Genomic DNA, 17,924 nt, shown 5'->3' on the forward strand with positions numbered 1-17,924 from the left:
AATCTCGGTAAAAGCCAATGAAATCTAGACTCGTAGTACAAACAGACAATGAGATTACAGTATGCCAGTGCTTTGCCATAGCTGAGCAGGTGCATACATTCCACCCATTGTCAACAGGAAGAAGAAAAGGGTAAAAGTAATTTACATAGCTTGAATTTTGCCCTAAAGTAATACAAAAAGGTTGAGTTTTAGGGTAATGTATTTAATCTTAAAAATACACTTAAAGAAAATAATGAGTCATCAATTACCTTGGCTGAAATAATTCATGTAAGTCACAGAAAATTAATTATGTGTCTGAATACTCATGTATTTCTGAAAATGAAATTTAGGCTGTTAAACTGTTAAGGCTTTTCAGGAGATCTAATCCAGATTTATTACCCCTGGCACCCAAGTATATGAATAATGACTAATTAACAGTAACTCCCAATAGTAACCTCTCATATTAAACTTCAAGGGAGAGCCTGTTCTTCAACTCTGCATTTTAGTATGTATTACTTACAATTTCTGGGAGCCACTTTTGAGAATACTTTTCTAATCTTATTCTACAGTAAGATTAGCTATAATTTCACATGGCTATCATTATTTCAAATCTATATTTGTATTTAAAATACACTTTATTTAAACACCTTTCACTTTTTTTTGCTGCATTATCAATGTCCTATCATTTGTAGCAGGGCACATCATAATTTGAAATGTAAATTTCAGAGAGGTACTGAGTCAGATGGGTATTTTCCTTGTTTCAGTTTCAGACATGTTTAAATATAAGGTTCAGATAGTTTAGGATTTAAAATATTGCAATTTGTTTTCAGAGATCTTGTACAACCATTGGTTTTGTTAATCCTCACAGCAGTCTTGAGAGATATTTGCTAACACTGTATCTAGTAATTGAGCTTTGTAGAGGGAGATATGGGGACAGGAATAAACCTGACAGAAAAATACTGTGAATGTGATTTTCAGAGGCACTTAAGACTTGCGGTGTAAGCACACTGAAAAAATCTAATTTTGTTCAGTTTTGTTAATTCTGAAATTCAGATACAGGTATAATTTTTAGAATCTCTTCTAAATTGTACTAAGATTTGGAGAATAGAAGATTAGAAAGATGCATTGATTTGGTAATGTGAACTGATAATCATTTTTCCAGAGGTGATCTTGAAAAATGAAAGAATATAATCCTCTAATCTTTTAATTCTTTTTCACTCCCTGCACAATTTCATCTGTCTGTACACGAAAACATGCACTGACTTTTACTCCTGTAAGATTTTCTGCACTGTTTGCATTTTCTCCTGTGAAGATAGTGTTTCATGGGTTTTTCTGGCACTTTATAGGCTGTGCACAATAGTTGTGATCCAATAGCAGAAATCAGATAACCAGCTTTTTATGTTGGTTTACTTCAAAGTAATCACTTCACTTTATGCAAGGATGTAATCTTGGGTTTTTTTTCAGAAATTTTTCAGGATGCTAAACTATTAATGTGTGCAGTGCCATTAATTTCAGGGGAATTGTTTGTAACAATAAATATGGCAAGTTAACATATATTCAGAAACTATATGGTAAACTTCCTGAAAGGGCACTCCGGAATATTGCAAGAAGTGGCTTATAGAAGTAAACATGAAAACAGTTCTTAAATCATCCTGAAGATACTTCTTCTGATTATGCTTTTACTTAAAGTTTTCTACCTTTAATATCTTTACTCTAGAATAGATGCACTTTAGTGATATATTTTCATTGTATCCATTAGAGTTACTAGCACATTTGCAAATCTATCAGCATAATATTTTACCCTGAAGACTGATAATTAATACATGGTGAGGAAAGAGGACAGAGTTGTGAAACCAAATCTTAAAATAGCTCTTGCTCTACCAGGCCTGTAGAAACTTACAGGGTTGAAGCAGTTCAGCATGAGTCAAACTTGGTTCCTAAGCTGACTTCTCTAGTATCAGTCACCATGTGGAGCAGTTACTTCTGAGGAAGACCTAATTTATAAGACAAAGTGTTTGTTTGGAGTGCTACTCCTTTATTTTTTTCCACTTCTTCCATGATACCAGTACAGCTAAAAATAGAATTGCATCAGAAATACATAGAACAAAAGCAACTGTGACCAATTAGTCATTTTGCATCCACTTGTTTGCATGATATAAGATTAATTATTGCCATCTTCATTATTTTAACACTACTTCAGCTGAAGCTTCTCATTTGAGAAGCAGATTTGTTGTAAAAAATCCTGCAGAGAGCCTCAGATGTCTGGCTGCAATTTTCCTTCCTTCCCACTTTCAAATAGCTTTCTCTTCTGCCCTGTTCCCACATTACTGATGGAAACAAATTAAAGTATCTTAGAGGTGGTAGTTCATCAGGGAATGTAAGAATTGTTACATTCCTACATACAATACATATGAAAGAAATACATGCACTACCTATGCTTTGTTTTATTTTTATTGACTGATATTGGTTGCAAATTGTAAAATGTATTTTGTCACTGCATTAACCCGCTATGTTGTTGCTTCAAAGAAAATTCCTCATTTCTCCAATTCTACTTGCATGCACTCAAGGAAACAAAGCAAGATGCTTTCTGAGCTGAGGGAAGAGGAAGAGGACGCTGGATAGGGTGCAATACAGTCTCCAAATAGGGTGCCAGGCAGTAAGGTTGAGTTACGGATGTTATTTCCCATTGCTATGTGCAGTACCATTGTCTTTTGCCCTACTCCTGAAATCATACTCACCATTTTTCTCCAGGCTTGCTTGCTAGTTTTTTGTCCTTATTGTTTGGTATTGTTATGTATCTGCTATGAGCATGTATTTAAAGCTTTCCTTTTTTGATACGCATTTTTGCACGTCAGTCATGTGGCCTTTCCTACCACTGGATAATATTGAATGAAACTGTGTAGAATGCACGCCACAACTAACCAGTCTAATGCTTCACATCTTCATCTTCATCTCTGAAGTACAGTGGTTATGTGAATTGATGACATTTCTGGAAAGATAGGTATTTCAGTTGATGGGCAGCACAATGAACCTAAAGAACTATTTTTAAAAATATTACCTAAAGCAGCATTATGAAAATTATTGTATAAATGTTGTTATCAGATTTAGTTCTGCTATTACCATGCTTCCCCTTCATTTTGTGAATAGCATTTGATGCACTGTAAATTCCTGGTTAGAAAAAGGTTTCTCTTTTAGTATCATCCTGCATTTTCCCTTTGTAGACACTCTGTAAACATCTGTATTGAAAGGGGGCAGTTGTTTTTCTGATATTGCCATTTGAAGCATGTGCCAATGTACTTCTACTGAAATGCTGTCCATTTGCAATGTATTTCTCATTGATTTATATGAACTAAATTAAATTGTCATATTAATAATAGATTGCTGGACAATTTTAGACCACTTGTAGTGCATTGATTGTTATCTGATGGAGCCCCTGGTATTGAAAGGCATGCTGTCAGGACATAGTTGCCATGGTTGCTTTTTGGTTTGGTCTCTCTAATTTTCAGAAATTATCTTATTTTATTCCTTGGGAGGACCTGGTAATATTCTAGGCATCATGGCTTAATTAAGGAACGTTAAGCTTGGAAAGGGAGTGTCTTTTATCAACTGATGCAGTTAGTAAAAATCAACAATGTATCAGATGCATAGATGTTCCATTACTTCAATATGCAGTGCATTTTTATGTGAATAATATCTGTTCTTATCTGACTGATAATTTCTGAATATTTGCATTATAAAATAGGATAGTGCAATTACTTTGTGTATAAAAATTGTGTATATCTAGTATACCTTATTAACACAGAATATATACGTATAAATGTTTCATGTTAATGTGCAAAAGAAATGGCAATAAATTATTTTTTCCACTGACTTATAGAAATCTTGTGCTTTTCTTTTTGGTAGAAGACTGTATGTCACTGTTTGATGCGAAACAGCTATCTTCTCCATTAATTTTCAGTCCTAATTTAAATGAATTGTTGAGTCATTGTTCCAATGTTTGCAAACGTCCAAGAGTCTCACACATTCAGGTTAATGGATCACATCCTCAGATTAAAGTAGTGTTCAAAATGTTTGTATTAATGCTTCAAAAATAACAGACAAGGTTGCAAAAGTGCAAAAGTCTCAGACAATATTTAACAATCAACAATTATTAGCCATTCACTTTGAGCAGGATATACATTACCAACCAAAGCATTAGGAATGGGAAATGAGGAGAGGAAGCCCCAGACTTTCTTCTCTGTCACCTCTCTGTCGGACAGCAACACATCCCAGCACACCATCAGAGATTGTCTCACTTGAATAGATACACAGCAGCAATTTGGATTTGAAGTTGATCAAGTTTATGGCAACTTTAATGGTGACTCCTAAAGACGTGGGATTTGTGACAGCTGTGGCTGTGTATTGATACAATTAACACAAATAACTCTGAAGAAACTGAAGTTCTGTATCACAGTTCAAGCTGATGGAATATGGCATGCCAGAAAACTTAGATAATGTCCAGAGTTTATATTCTACCTTCTTAATAACTTCAAAATATTAATGCTTCTGATAAGCCACACTGTAACATAACCAATTTCTTAAAGCACTAGAATGATACACACGTATTGTGTTCATATGGGAGCTTTTAGTACAATTTAGGCAGGTGCTTAACCACTTCTGTTACTAAAACTGGTCTTCACTTAACTGCTACATTCAGCTACTAAAATACTTTGGTTAAATATTATTCTCAGATAACAGTTAAACACTTCTTCAGGTATTTGGTTCTTTTGTGTGGGCTCTACTGCCTCTTATTTCACTGTAGTCATTTGCTTTTTCAATAGAAGCTCTGTAGCTGAAACATGAAACAGAATAATTGCCAAAGTCTGTTTCAAAGGTCTTTACAAATGCACATACATTATTTTAGTATTTTTGCAAAAAAAGTTTGAAGCAAGGAGAAGGGAAAAGCAGCCATGAAATTGCAAATTGTGGAATGCTAAGCTGTTTGTAATCTTTTGGATCATATGCATTCCTTGGAATTCAGGCAAGAGAAATTGGTTTATGATGGTGTTTGTGCTGTGGCCGTGTAGGGCACTCTGAGACTCTACTGCTGATTTAAAGTTGGCAGTGCAGTTGCCTTCCAAAATGCCAGTTTGGTGCTTGGTAAGAACAGCCTCTGGGCACATAACTTTGTGTTTGTTTGTTTGTTTGTTTGTTTTCTTAACAGAACAATAAACAATGTATGAGATGCTCATTTTGATATCTAGTTACAGAATTGTCACAAAAATATCTTGACTGGAAGGTATTCAGTCATTGGAACAGGCTGACCAGGGAAGTGGTGGAATCACCATCCCTTGAAGTGTTCAAATGGCATGTACATGCAGCACTTGGGAATATGGTTTAGCAGTGAACACGGCAGTGCTAACTCAATGGTTGGACTAAGTGGTCTTAGAGGTCTTTTCCAACCTTAATGTCCTTCTCTATAAAGGACATCCTACAGGAATGACACATGAAGACAAAAGAAGTAAGTTTATGTGAGATTTTTTTTTATGACTTATTTATGGTGTTTAATGTAGATATTAGTACAAACCATATCTGACTAGTTCCAAGCTCACATTTAAAAGACAATCATATGCACAAGAAGAAAATAGGAACGGATATGATTGCATCTGGCATGAATAAAAACTGGATGGAGCTAGAGGCCCCAGAATCTTTTATTTGAGCAAAATTGTAGTTAAAATTAATAAAGGTTTGAGTGTGCTGCAGTCAAGCTGTGCACTGCAATGTACACTCTTGTACTCTGAAATTTCGATAGCCTTGTCAGTAACACGTATCTTCACAGAGCCAAAGCAAGGCCTGAGGCATCTGTATCCTAAAATGTGGGTTTCATTCATCATACAGATAGGTCATCACTTTACATATTTTGTCACAAACTCTAAAATGGTTATTCAATGCATTTCCAGAACCACTGTATGTTAAAAAGGAGGGAAATAAGTTGGGTCTTCATGTTGTAATACTAGGAGAACTCATAGAGATTTTGGCATTCATGTTCTCCAGAGAGTCATCAGCCAGCATAGTGGTACAAATGGCAGCTTATGGGCAATGGTACATTAATTCTGTCAGTCACTGTGTTGGCTTATCGTCTCCAGGTAAAGTGAAGTTACTGGACTTACAGTCCTGTTTTACTTTAAGATTTTCATTTTTATTGTAACAAGATCCTTTCCTGAGGGAGGGAATCCGAAACTTTTGTCATTTCATGTACCTACCTGACCATGAGGTGGGAGCAAGTAATAAGCCAGCAAACAGAGCTTTGTTAATGTAACTGTAGGAAAAAAAAAGGTTCTGTTCCCCAATCTATAACTGCACATACAAGGCACTATTTTTTTTCTGCTGTTCTTCAGACTTCTGGCTGACAGTTATGGAAAAACTGCAACAGTATGTGCTGTCTCCACCAATTCATGTTTTGTTACTAGCAGGAAAAGGCTAATGTTCATTTTCATCATAATCAATGGGTCTTTTTGCCAATGTGACTGTTTTGGAGATAATGACAATTATGGAATGTAAGAACAATATTGTGATTATTATTCTGGAATGAAGTTGTGTAATCTCCTTTATAAAGGTTTTGTTCCTGACTATTCCCCATATCCAGCAGTCAGATTGGCATTGTCTTTGCTGCTGGTTTTTTCAGAGATGGTTATACACCTAGTACAGATTCAATGCTACAGAACAACTGTACTTTCAAGGGAGACAATTTTGTGTGATGATTATATATCTGTTCAGATGCTAGACATGTCTGGCAGGAAGCCAGTGTAGTTTTTTTATATTATAGGTTCTTAGGGTCATTCTAGCATTTCAGAATTGATTTTACACTTTGATAAGTGTGGTGTCCTGTCTAGTGCTCAAACAACTGACTTTTGTTTAAAATGACAGAAATTAGCTCAGTGCAGGCAAAAGGCTGAAAATGTTCTCAGTTCCTAGCTGGTGTTGAACATAATCCTGAACTGGAGACCAATTAAGTCAACAGTCCTTGAGCCTTTGTTTAAAAATAAAGAAACAAAACCCCAGAAAAACTGCACAGCCACAGTTTTGAAATGAGAAATAAAACTCTGAGTTTAGTATTGTTAACTTTGGCTCCTATGTCAATGTGAGCATAGTGCTGTAATTAACTGTGTGAAAAATGAACCATCTTCATAAATCACACTGAAGTATGCAATGTACTAAGCGTGAAGAAATGCACATCTATTTCTCACAAGTCCTAAACACTGTGTGAAGCTCTTGGAAAGAAAAGACAGACAGTTGTGTTCTGTTATTTTCAGATCTTTTGTGCTAGTCAATAAATGTAAATTTTCCTATGCAAAGTGTTCAGAAACAATCTGATTTCCAACATAAAACTGTATAAGGAGGTTGAAGAGTAAGTAACCTGTTTCAGCAGAGGGCAGAGTGAATCATTCAGACCTTCAATTGCCTGTACAAGGAACCAAAGCCTTGCTTTCTGTCACATTGTAGGTGTTTGTGGGCAATTTCATAATGATCTAGAGGATGAGAAACTTGCCCACAAAAGAAGGATGCACCCCTTTCAACACAGCCTTCCTTTCCTACATGATCCTATCCTTGAAGTTTTATAAATGCATGTGTGCGCACACGCACATATGTATATCTCACTTTTCTTCTTTCCTTGCTGCTTTTCTTCTTTCCTTGCTGCTTGGGCATGTGTGCAGGGGAAAAGATGATACTCATGAGGCCTCCTATACACATGCAAATATACTGTAGTAATACTGATGAAGCCACTGTGTGGAGTCTGAGTAGTTACTTCTAGTCCCTGTCCCTGCAGACCCTTTCTGTTTAATGTAAAATGTATGGGCAATCTTAGGAGCACAGTTATTGGTAGGGAAGGGTACAGCTTGGGACAGGAGAGAAACACCTGAGTTCCAACTAGAGTGATCAAAATTGTTTCAGATTGCAGTGTTATTTTCTCATCTGCAACTTGTACTGTGTGAGTTTAAGGTTTGGTATACATACCTTGTTAAAACTATAGAGATGTCAGTTTTTTCTCAAGCTGTAATTAATTGGAGATGCCAAGAAAAATTCAACTTTTATTTGTGAAATACCTGTCCTAGAATAGGGTTTTTTGCTTATTCGTTATTGGGCACAACCAATTTTCCTGTTGTGGTATCAGTGGGTAAACATTGACTTGTATTTTCAATTGGAATATACAAGACTACAGCTGGAGACAATCTCCTTTGTCTCTTGCATTCCCAGGTATGTCACATTTTCACTATGACAGTTCATATTTTTGGACTGTGTCTTTCCTGGTACCACAGCACTGCAGCAGTAGGAGACATTACCGTTGGATTGCCATAGCCTATCAGAAAGAGCCAACGGGAACCAAACTCTTCAAAACACTACTGATTGCTTTTCTCATTACTCTTTCTTCATTTCCGGGCTTGGAAGCTCAATACATTGTCCAAAATGAACCTGCAAAATGAAGAGCTTCTGCAACATGAGAGATCATGCAATAACCAGTCAAGAAATCTGACTGGGCAGCCTTTCAGTGGCACAGCTGCGAGTCCCCAGTTTTTGTGTTCCTTCTTGTGTAATGGGAGCGCCCTGTGTGTTCTCTATCAGATGATACTATGTTTGCTAATTAAATGCTGTGTGCTGCTGTGTGCTAATTTTTTCTCCCCTGTTGCTACAGTAATACAATCTACATGGAACATTGCAACAGAAACAAAAAGGTGTTGAGGAATACCTTCAGTGCAGGTAGCTTGGTGTGCAGCTGCAGTGAGAGCTGCAGGTTGAGCTCTGGGTTGCGAGAGCCTCAGGCAAGAGGCTGTGACCTGGCACTGACCCTTTGCACAGTGAAGGGCAGGAGGACCTCTGGTCCAGCCAGGGGACCAATCACCCAGAGACATGGCAGGAGCCAACAACTCCCAGACTTTCTTATACTTAGATAAAACCCAGGATGTCCTTTGTTTGCGATCTGTCTTCAGAGGCACCAGATCGAGCTGTTACTTTGTTATGTAGTTATGGCACCATGATGAAATTATTTGAAGGATCTGGACGTCAGAGACTGCTCTGGGAAACCTGTGGCTGAGCTGGTAAGGAAACTGGTCTGATTGTGAGTGTGATGTGTGAAGCTGTGAAGCAGCCTTGGTCCCAGTTCACGTGGTGTGATTGTGATGGCTGGAGTGGCTGCTGGATGGCTGGACAGGGTTGTTTCCTTAACAGATTATTTTGTCAGGTTTTGAAAGCTCTCCAAGGCTGACAGGATAAAACCATAGCAGTTGCTTGGTGTATGATCTGCCTGTAGCTTCTCAAACTCAGACCTGACTTTGAGTGCCATCCTGAGTAAAAGGCAGTGAAGTTGTCAGAGGTGCTCTGACAACTTAGAGCATTTCAGTGCAAGAGTTTGGTCTTCCCTTTTTTGTGTATTCCAGCATGACAGCAAACACTTAGTTCTCTCCTTCCATAATTAATAGGAGTACTTTTTCTTCATGTAATGAAACAGTGCTCTGGAAAACCAAAAGCAAAAGCCAAAACTTTCATGTCTCACTGCAATACCACCTGGGTTAAATACATCCAAAAAAACAATTTCAATCACTTTATAAAATCATAACAAAACAGGATGAACACTTGTTGCTTCCTGAACACCAGGTCTCCTATGGGCTTCTCTCATTGTTTGGACACTTGCACAAGCAGCAGCATTTGGTATGCACCTGCCTGGCCCTGTAGCAGAGGGAGTGTGGCTCAGTGGGTGCAGGGGCCTGGGCAAGGGACACTGCCTTGAGAGGGGCTGGAGGAGCTGGTCCCTGCTGAGGGCTTTCTTTCATCAGCACTCAAAGAAACCAGTAAAAGGCAATGTTGCCACTTTTTCCCTCTTAAGAAAAAGAGGAACAGAATTTGGGCATAACCAATTCTGTAAGCATGGCCAAAGGAATTGTTTTGGTTTATGGATCTGAGAGCTGCCTGGCATCTGTTTTCTGTTCTGCTGATGTTCACCTCTTTAGGGCAAATATTTTTATATAGATGCATGTGAACTGTGCATTTATTTTAATTTTCAGGTTCTGTATATGATTTATTTAATGAATCTGTTGTTAGTAATTGTATTAGGGTGAGCTGGCACAATGCCAGCTGCCCAACACAGAGAGAGAGAATCCACCCTCCCCCACCAAGGGAAGAAAAGGAGAGGAAAAAAGCCAAACCCAAAATAGGAAGCCACAGGAAGCTTCTTATATTATACAAAATATAATATATAAATATGATAAATATGATATAATTATGATATAATGCATATATATACAAATGTGAGAAGAGCACCACCAACAACAACAACCACCAAGTTGGCCACCCAAACAACACAGACTTACACCACCCCAGCTCATAAAAACACTCCAGCAAGCTCCCCGACAAAGGATACCCAGCAAGAGAGGAGAAAACCACCACCAACAAAAAAGATACTTCCCAAATCAAACATCTGTGAAGTGGTGAATGAGGCCGCCCTCCCCCCAGCAAGGGGGATAGCAGGTTCGCTCAGCACCCCAACATCGAGGGACTCAGGTAGGCACCACCTACACCTTCTCCTATACTTGGTTTTGACGTCAAAATGATATGAAATATCTCTTTGGTAACTTAAGTCAGGTGATGTTTGTCCCCTCTAATCTACATAGACTCTCTGGGTCTGCTGAAACTGAGGCCTAGCTGAGGCCTAGCTGAAACTAAAGCCAAAACTACCACAGTAATACATAGCCCAATGCATGCATTCTACATGCATTATAGAAATCCATTCCACTAATAGCTTTCTCAGCAGGAGAGCCATTCTGTTCAGCTGATTGCTGAACAATCTCAAAAACTAACCCTCAACCTCTTTCAGCTGGTTATTTGAAGGTAGAAAGCTTTTGGGTAATGTAGTATTTATAGATCAAGACAGGGAGACTGAAAAAAAAGCCAGTAAAATTTTGTCCTTAATGTAACCCTTCAAAATTTTGATAGTTCTAAGCACTATTGCATAGGATTTTGTTGCTAATGACATTCATATTGATAAGTAGCTGTTGCATATTTTCCTTGCAAGGCATTCTAGGTTTGGTCTTGAAATCATGTAAATTACTGATCAGTTTGTAGTATTCTTTATATTCTTTATCAAGGGAAAAATGTCAGAATTATACAGATGAATTCTGAAGTGTAATTGTTAACTTGCACTGTGAGAATGTGATGAGTGTTTATTGTAAGAGTTAATTAATGGAGCTGAATTTCATTGCTGAGTGCTAACTCAGTGGAAGCTTCTGCCTTTAGAAGTTTGGTGCTATGAAAGACACAGAGGTTAAGAAAGTAGGCAAATGTCTAGTGTTTCCTTTAGCACAGGAACTGTTTGCACTCTCAGCCTTTCTGATTTTCCTCAAAGATCTGAAACGTACCATCATGAGAAATAGTCTCTTCTTCAGCTGGAAACTACTCCTTCCTCTTCTAAAAAGAGATTTTTTTTTCCTCTCTTGGATGTATCTTGAAAATTGAATACCGTTACTAATTTGCTTACAGTGTTCTTGATTTCCAGACAGAGTTTTCTGCCAGAAGTTTCTTACTGGCTTATTGTGCTGAAAACCTCCCATGAAATCTGCAGAATCTGGCAATGCCAACTAGTGAGAATTCAGTAGTATATCAGCAATAAAGAATGAATAGATTGTCTCCAAATTTAGATGTAAACATCATAATGCAGTATTTGCTAGTGTCACCAGCAGAGCTTATGTTGGTTGAGTGTTTGCTGGAGCAAACTCAAAGATGTCATCAGAACAACTGGGTGGCAGAAAGCTGGGCTGTTCAGCAGAATTCCAAACCATTGCTACTCTGCCCTTCTTCATACACCAGGTGTATAACGTGTTTCCCTTCACAAAGCAGACTCAGGAAGAGTCATGTTCATCACCTATGATAGTGCTGTTGCTGTTGTCTGCTCTCTATTTAGGTCACTTGATTTATGTTCAGACATCTAAATTTTCTGTGCAAGCAGTAAGAGTGAGAAAAAAAGGTAATAGCAATTGCCTACCTAACCACATTTCTTTCTTATCTGACCATGTGAAACTATCCAAAACATTCAGGTGCATTGAATTGAGGAATGAGACAGGTGCCTTACAGTTTTCTAAAGCTGAAGGACCTTTGGATCAGGGTCTGTGTTTTGTGAGGTACTCCACGCAGTCAAGTCCTTGTCTGAACTGGGATACTGGAAAATAAAGAGCAATTACCATATTACTCTTCAGGACAAATGAATTCTCTAAAATATGGTGCCATACTGTACTATGTGACTTCATTTCCCTCAAGATTTTTTTCCATAACTATGTAGGTCTCTTAGTAGCAGTATTACCTTTTTTTCCCTCCTACTTGTTACTGTTTGCTTGATTTTCATGTTTCAACAGTGAGCAGCTTCTTACAATTAGTCTTATAAGAGACATTTTGTGATGTTTCTCCAGTCAAATATTTTTTCTGATATCTGGTTTGTTTCATATGGGGCATTGTTTGCCCCTTTTATTCATGCATTTTTCAGATGATTGGACTAAAGCAACCCCAGAAAGGTCCATTTATTCAGACTGCAGGAAAAGATGAAGATGTGATGTAACACTTCCAGACTAGAGTACGTAAAACCTGTAAGTGTACTGTGTATTTGCATGGTCATGGTCTGAAGTTGTTTAGCATTGCATTTTTAGGTTGGAAAATTTCCACAAAACTCTACATCAAGTCTGTAACAAGTAATACTAGTCCTACTGGGGGTGACTAGAAACATTAAGGTGTCTTTCAGGGTTACAAACGTAACAGGACAGGTATTCCTGGGCTAGTCCTATTAGCCAGTACTCATAGTAGGCCTTCTAGAGTATGTTTTCTTTGCAGCTACAGCACACAAAGGTCTGTTGGTTACCCAAAGAAAAGGGATTACATTAAAAGTCTTGGCTAAAGTTATTGAAAGTATCAGTTATGGAAACTGCACTAAGAATTGAGTCATTGTTTTGGGAGGTATATGGGTTGAGTTGAACAACACCAAAAGCAAATTTTGATTTTTAATGAACAGCTCTTGCATGTTCTATGACATGTGTCCAGCCCTGAAAAACCCACATTTTTTACAGGTTTGCAAGAAAGCATTCCTTGTGACTGTTCCTATTTTTTATCTTCAGCTGATTCATAGTATGTGAAGGATACATCAGCAATGGTCAGGTATTTAATCATCAATCCTACCTTGCATACCTATTTTCCAAGTCTTAAATAGGTAGTAGATAAGGGAACCCAATGCTGTGCTCAGATTGAGACGCACAAGGGACACAACCTGTGTTAAGTGTTCACCTCTTTTACTCAAAATGACTAGCTAGGTTGAGAGTGATTTTGAAAGTGTCACCAAGTAGGCAGAAATGCTAACAATTATGATGTGGACTACAAACCTTCTTTTCGTGAAGGACCCTGAAGTGTATTGGAAGTATTTCTAAATTTTCTAAGGCTCAGAATCATTTCTTTGTAAGCAACTCCCCACAATTAGCAAGGCAAAACTAGATATACGTTTGCTGTTGCAAAATGACATGCTTTTTTAGAGATAGAAGGGGTTTAGTATTTCCTTCTAGAAAGAATAGCTACTTGTGTGGACCTCTCTCTCCTTCCTACAGTTTTGTAAAAGCAGCCCTGATCCCAAAAGATTTTAAAATATGACCAAATCAAACAAAACAAAACAAAACAAAAAAAAATCCCAAACCCACCACCTTTAGCATCTCTGTCCTAAGACACGAGATAGATAGGGATCCCCTGTTTGGACATCAGTTGTATGTGTAGTGGGAATGGCCATTTGGAAGTTTTTCCATTCTAAAGAAGCTTTAATTCTTCTTGTGATGACTACTTCTAGTGAAGAGTCAGCAGAGGTGAGGGTCTTCCAGTGGATAAAGCAACTTTGCAGTGCTAGAGGTTTAACAGTGCAGGATGGTCATAAGCAACATGAACTAGATGTGATGCTAACCCTGGATCTACAAGAGTATCCTATCAGTACAGAATTTATCACTTATAACCCAGTCACGTTTCAACATTGCACTAATTAATATAATATGAGCTTGGAGATATTTCCTATATCCCGAGTTTAATAAGCACATCAACTGCCAACATGAAAATGTGTTTAACTCTGGGTTCAGTTAGAGTGACAAGATGTGCTAATGTTTGTAGCAGAATAAGGGATATACACTTCTGAAACACTGTGTTCTTTGAGAGGCAGTATTAGTGAACCATTATGGTTTATCTTGGTCAGGAAGTTTTTAGAATTGCATGATGCTGCTTGGGTTTCCAAAATACAGAGCAACTGCAAGGCTTTAACCATTTAGCTGGAAAGGAACTGTAAGAAACCAAGGAGCTGTCTCATGCTGCTCAGGTGAGGAAGACTGCTTTTCTGGAGTTTTGCCAGCACCAGACACACACAGTGCAAAAACTTGTATTCAGGCTAGGGGGTAGGCACAGCTAACTACCTTCAAACTTGAGTGGTTGTATAGGGAAATACCTTTTTCTTTTTTTCTCCTGTATAGTTTCAGCTTCAAGAATTGGTGAGGGTTAAGGAAACACTTACTTTACCTTGATCAACCCTTTTTAAGCAACATTAGATCATCTGGCTTGTATAAACTCCTTAGGAAAGGCTTTGATCTACTTATTTTGATGCAGAATGGTGATGGCTGTATACTTTTGTTTGTTTGTTTACCTCAGAAATCAATCTAAACATTGTGTTGCAAAGATGATTTCAATTAGTTCAGGCTAAGTAACATCAGATTTGCCGGCACCTCCTTTGAAATATTTCCCCAGCTCATACATCATAATCAGAGGGAAATAATCTTCAGTTATAATGAGTAATTCCATAGTAGGTGCTGAAAAAACTCTATGCACAAGGAGGCTTGTGAACAGCAGCCTAAGGTAAGTGGGGCATCTACTGGTGAGATGCTGCAATGAATTAATCTACTGTATGACAGGCAGATCCAAATCCTGGGCACATTTTGCTTTGCCAAGTAAGGAAATGCTAGGCCTGTTTCCTGAGCTCTTTGGAAAAAATTGCTCCTTGAATAAATTCTTACTTTCTGGCACTCCTGTAGAGGTGTCTGCCATGTACATTGCAATAGCAGCCTTGTGAAACATCTTAATTAGAATAAGAAAGGAAATGAGCTAAGGAAACTTGTCAAAAGGTGTGATGCATGTCTTTAACTACTCCAACCTTCCCCTACCCTGGTCCCTCATGGCAAGTTCTCTGGTAGGCTGTCTTTCTTGTACCAGGAGCTATTTGACACTCAGGTCTACTGCCCAAGGGTTTGAAAATGAATATAATGGATAAGGAAACACAACAATGCCCTATGGTCATAAAATCCAGAGCTCCCAAAAACTGGTCATTATCCACATGAAACAATTGCCTCCTTCCATTCTTCAGAAAATGTCGTCTGCAACAGCATGAGGTTCTCTACAGTATTAAATAAAGTTCAATGACTTCTGCAGAATGCATTTAAAATACCTTTTTTTTTTTTGCACAAAATTCTGTGTTGCATCTTTTTGTGCACATCAGACTAAAACTTGGGAGAAGCCCAAGGGCACTTTCCCAATCATGTCACTAATTTCATTGTTAGGATTACCATTTTAAAATCAAACTATTACGATGGGAAAAACTTGTCAATATGTTTACTTGGAGCCTGGCTGTGCACTTCTGAAAAAAAAAAAAGTAAACAATAAAGTAGCAAAGCAATGCTAAACTGGGATGTGATCTGATCAAACTGTTAAAATACCTTGCTTCTGCTCTCCTTACAGATATGACATTGTTATCTGTACAGTAAAGCCAAACATTTTTTTAAAACTTTTTAAAATTGTATTGCCTTAATAGAAGTCATACCTTAAAATACAAAAGCATCTTTATTTCTGCTCTGCTGCACAGCAGGCTTGCTAAATTTAGCTGTGCTGGGGAATCAAATGCTTTATATAATCATATCAGAAGCCATTGCTGAAAAAACCCTATCTGAGTCTGTCACTTGACCTTAGGTGAAACAAGTCTTTATGCTTTCTTCAGAGCTCCTTCTGCCATGTATGTTAGAAGAATCTGTAACGAAGCAGTGATCTCAGCTATCCTTGTCCCAAGTCAGTGGAGTAAACCAAAGTTCTTTTAGTCTTGTTAGACTAAGCAAAGACTTTCTGAGAAGTGTCTTTTTTGGTTCATTGTTTAGCATGTTCTGTGCTTCATTTGAATTTAACTTTTGCACAGAAACAATAACAGTTTTGTTTTGTTTAGTCCTTTCAATACCAGTTTTATTTAGACTTTATTAGTAGAAGCAAACAAAACAAAACAAAAAATCATTCTGATTGATTGCTACAAACCACTTTGATTTCTGAAGTGCAAGGTGTGCTAGATTACTATGTTTAAACTTTCCTCTGGTTTTATCCAGATGATGCCGTGAATGACCCTTTCCCCCAAAAACAGGACTTTGAGCCACGTTAGTGTAGGGTAAGATAAAAAGTAAAGGTCCTTTAATAACACAGGGCCTACAGCCCACAGGAATACAGGATGACATGCATGTACCCCAGTTCTTGTTTCTATGGCTTTTATAATAAGATCCCTCCAATCATTGCTTTACACATTTCTCAGTCCAGCCCCGGTCCCACCCCTGGACCAACCCCTGGAATTGGGTCTGGGGTCGTCAAGACCCTCTGTCTTCATCAACTCTTCTTCCTCAGGCACACAAAGGTCTCTTGGAGTTCATCCAGTTCTGGCTTTTGGGTCACTCTGACCTATGTTTATGTTTCATTCTGTAGGCCTTCTGATATCCTTCAGCTCTTCCTTGGAAAGGAGTCTAAACAAGATTAATTAACTAAAGGAATTTGAGCTCCCTGTTCTGGGACAGGGGTAGTGATAGAAAGGCATTAAACTTAAACTGTTAGAAATATTAACCCTCTACAAATTTACAACTACTGTGTTCCTAAAATCTACAAAATGTGAAAATCAGAACAAAAACCCCTTTGGCATCACAGAAGTCAGATAATACCTGATTCCTACTTCTAAACCCATAATTTCCTCTGGCTTAGGGACTCCACAGTTACAAACTATTTGAGGCTGGGAGAAGTCTTTAGAGAAATATTGCAGTATATTTGCTCTGTTCTTTCCATTCTTCCTCTGTGTTGGCCAATACACACCTCAAACAGTGAGGTTAAAATGACGTTTTTTGTACAGCTGCTGAGCCAAATGTGCATGTGCTTGGTAATAGTGAGGGGGGAAAGGTCCCAAAAGAAGTGAAGTGACACATAAAAAAGAATAGATAAAAAAATCTTTAACCTTAGGGTCTCTTGAGCCTGCGGTTAGAGAACAAAAATCAAACATCTCTTTCTAAGTACCAAAAACATTTACTGGATTTCCTGAATTGCATATCCTAGGGCTTATGTTGAAAGGAAGCTGTTGCAAACGGTGGTCAAATGGTAGTATTTTCATTATTTTATATCTAAACTTAGGGATGTTCAGTAGATACACTTTCTACTATATTTGCTCACTGGTGTCTTCCTCAAAGAACATAAGACTAAATCACTACTCCTCTATAGGCCTACACAGATGTAGGAAATCACAGAAGCTTTTCTGAACACTTTCAAAGGAATAAACATTCAGGAAGCCTGAATCAGCACCAAAGCCAGAAAATTCTTACAATCAGTGGGTTTTAGTAAGACTTTGATGAAGTCTTTAGTCTTTATTATTGTCTTTCATGACATAGGAACTTTCATGAAAATGAACTTGGCCTATGTTTGCCCATTTGCCATCCACTCAGATGCCCTATGGTTCTCTATAGTAGCTGACAGACTCATGAGATTTTTTTAATGTGTTTCAGACAAACAGATAGCACACTATAGATTTTATGTTTTTAGGCACATGCCTAATTCTGCTAGGCAAAGCCTCCATATTCTTCACTGGAACATGTAACAGTGGTAACCTATTTGCAAAGACTTGGTTGTTAATGAGG

General features: G+C 37.9%; 1 protein-coding gene across 1 annotated transcript in view; it reads left to right on the forward strand.

Moving 5' to 3' along the window:
- Positions 1 to 3,849, forward strand: part of GUCY1B1 (guanylate cyclase 1 soluble subunit beta 1) — a 42,568-nt gene extending 38,719 nt beyond the window's left edge. Inside the window, exon 14 of the mRNA XM_071556140.1 lies at positions 2,547 to 3,849. Coding sequence (XP_071412241.1) covers positions 2,547 to 2,570 — 24 coding nt within the window. The 3' untranslated portion in view covers positions 2,571 to 3,849. The remainder of the gene's footprint in view (positions 1 to 2,546) is intronic.
- Positions 3,850 to 17,924: the final 14,075 nt, after the last annotated feature.

The sequence above is a fragment of the Pithys albifrons genome, chromosome 5 (genome assembly GCF_047495875.1).
Source record: "Pithys albifrons albifrons isolate INPA30051 chromosome 5, PitAlb_v1, whole genome shotgun sequence".
In the NCBI taxonomy this organism is placed as follows: Eukaryota; Metazoa; Chordata; class Aves; order Passeriformes; family Thamnophilidae; genus Pithys; species Pithys albifrons.